Source organism: Parus major, chromosome 28, assembly GCF_001522545.3.
Source record: "Parus major isolate Abel chromosome 28, Parus_major1.1, whole genome shotgun sequence".
In the NCBI taxonomy this organism is placed as follows: Eukaryota; Metazoa; Chordata; class Aves; order Passeriformes; family Paridae; genus Parus; species Parus major.
In genome coordinates, this window is record NC_031797.1 from 4,404,156 (window position 1) to 4,406,577 (window position 2,422).

General features: G+C 69.6%; 1 protein-coding gene across 1 annotated transcript in view; it reads right to left on the minus strand.

Moving 5' to 3' along the window:
- LOC107215396 (perilipin-3-like) overlaps positions 1–2,395 on the minus strand; it is a 3,503-nt gene extending 1,108 nt beyond the window's left edge. Inside the window, exons 1-6 of the mRNA XM_015651506.1 lie at positions 2,319–2,395; positions 1,346–1,407; positions 1,072–1,267; positions 738–820; positions 468–654; positions 4–41 (exon numbers count right to left, since the gene is read on the minus strand). Of these exons, the coding sequence (XP_015506992.1) occupies positions 4–41; positions 468–654; positions 738–820; positions 1,072–1,267; positions 1,346–1,396 (555 nt within the window). The 5' untranslated portion in view covers positions 1,397–1,407; positions 2,319–2,395. The remainder of the gene's footprint in view (positions 1–3; positions 42–467; positions 655–737; positions 821–1,071; positions 1,268–1,345; positions 1,408–2,318) is intronic.
- Between the last annotated feature and the right edge of the window lie 27 nt (positions 2,396–2,422).

Sequence of the window (2,422 nt, forward strand, 5' to 3'; positions counted from 1 at the left end):
CACCTCCGTGCCCCTGGTCACCTCCGTGCCTGCTGCAGCCGCTGTGGGACCAGGGGTGAGGGCAGCGTGGCTGGGCCATCCTCTGCTGGCCACTGGAGCTCAGCGTGAGCAGCCACAGGATGCTTGGCCACCAGGTCATGCGGAGATGCCACCAGGTGGCCTCTGCGGTCACCTCAGCTGTGACATGGGGCCAGCTTTGCCTAATGTCACCCAGTGCCAGGCTATAAATACCCGGGCGGGCACACGGGACTATATTTGCTGTTGGGTTTCCAGGTGAGAGTTCACCCAGCGCCATCCCGTGTGCTCCAGGTGGGGACTGTCCCCTGCGTGGGGTCACGGTGGCCTCAGTGTTCCGGCACCACTGTGGGGCCACCGTGAGCAGGGAATGCCAAGGCAGCCCTGAGGGACAGGGTGAGGGTCCCAGGAGGGCTCGGCACCCCGAGATCTGGGGGATGGTGGGCACTCACCCAGCTCCCCGTCTGTCCCGGGGCGGTGCCGATCCAGCAGCTCCTCTGATTTGCCCAGCACGGCGCCCACACCCGTGGCCAGCAGCTGCCCCACGCGGGTGCCCACCATGGCCCCGAGCGCCGAGCGCGTCCTCGCCACCGCCCCGCTCACCGTGCCCGACACCAGCTCCCTGGTCCCGGCCACCACCTGGAGGGGACAGCACAGGGACAGCTTGTGCCTGCTCCTCGCTCGGCGCTGGAGCCCTGCCCGTGCCCCCCGGGTGACGTTACCCTCTCAGGGGGCTGCTGCAGGATCGGCAGCTTCTCCTCCAGCTTGTCCAGCCCTTTGCAGGCCAGTTTGTTGGCGGTGGAAACTGGAGATGTGAAAAGAGGTGAGTTTAGCACCCTGCTGCCCCGCAGGAGCTCTGCAGGGATTTCGCTACCCCAAAACTTGTGGGGTGTTTCCCCTCCAACCCTCCAGCTTCTCCAGCCCTTCACTCATTGCTGCTGCAAACCGGAGATGTGAAACCAGATCATTCCTCTCCTGCCGCCTCACCAGAGCTCGGGGAGAGCCGGTTTTGGGGTCCCCCGTCCCCATGGGGTGCTGTTCTCCCCCCGCACTCACTCTGGGGCTCCAGCCGGGTGAGGAGGGGCTGGGCCCCGCTCGCTGCTGCTGCCGTCAGGGTCCTCACCCCTCTCTCGGCGGCGTCGCAGACGGAGCGCACGCAGGGGTGGCTCTCCTTGGTGCGCCCGTACGCCGAGGCCACGGCCCCGCAGGCACAGCTCACCAGGGCCAGGTTGGCCACGCGGGTCACCACGCTCTGAGGGTGGGGGACAGTGAGATGGGGTCCCCAGAGCCCCCCGCAGCCCCCCCGAACCCTCCGTGCACCCACCCCTACCTTCGTCTCCGGCCCGGCCTCTCCCGGCACCGCCGCGTTTTCGGCTGACATGGCAGCGGTGGCTGCAGCGGGAAGAGGGAGATTTTGGGGTGCCAAGGTGGGTGAGACTGGTGGGGACCCCCTGGAGAATGAGACCCCCAGCACCCCCAGCCCTGCTCCCTGAGGGCTGAGAGCCACCAACTCGTGACACGAGTGGGAGCGACTGGCGGGTTCTGAGGGGCTCACGGGGGAGTTAGGAGAGGTCTGAAAGGGGTTTTGGGATGGGGTTGGCCTTCTCCCCTGCTAGGAAACGGGGGGACTGGCTCCCCTCAACCCCTCTTGGACCCCCCTGTCCCCTCCGGGATCCCCACACCCCCCTTTTGGGGCCAGGGAGGCGTTTTTTGGGTGATTCAGCACAAGCCAGACTGGATCTGTGTGTCGCAATCCTGAGCTGGGGACGTGCAGCCCGGCACCATCGCCTGGGCCGGGGCAGCCCCCGAACCCCCGCAGGGAGCCGAGCCGAGACCCCCGGCCCCGGCAGCCCACGCTGGCCCCGGCAGCCCACGCTGGCCCCGGCAGCCCCCCCTGGACCCGGTAGCCCCTCCTGGCCCCCGGTAGCCCCTCTGCCCTTTGGGGTCCCCCGTGGCACCCCCGGCCTGATCCTGTGCTCTCCGGGGGACGAGTTCTGGGGGGACTCGGGGGGGCTTCAGGGAGGTCCCTGTGGGGGACGGATCCCCCTGGGACTCTGGATTGGCTCCTTTGAGCTTCTGGGAGTGTCCCTCTAGTGTCCCTGGAGTGTTCCGGGGACCTCGGGACCCCCGACCTCCCCCGGACCCCCCGGAGGCTCCCGGGGACCATCCGGAGCCCCCCCGGAGCCTTTCTGGAGCCCCGACCCTCCCGGAGCCCCCCCGGAGCCTTTCTGGAGCCCCCCGGGCCGGCCCCGGCCCCATTGCCCGCCCTCCCGCTCCCGCCCAGCCCCGGGCACGGTACTCACGGGGGTGGGGGTGGGGTTCTGTCGCGACCCCCGGGCCAGATCGCGACCCCGGGCCCCGCCCAGCGCGGATCCGCGGGCGGCGGGAGCCAATCAGAGGAGGGGCG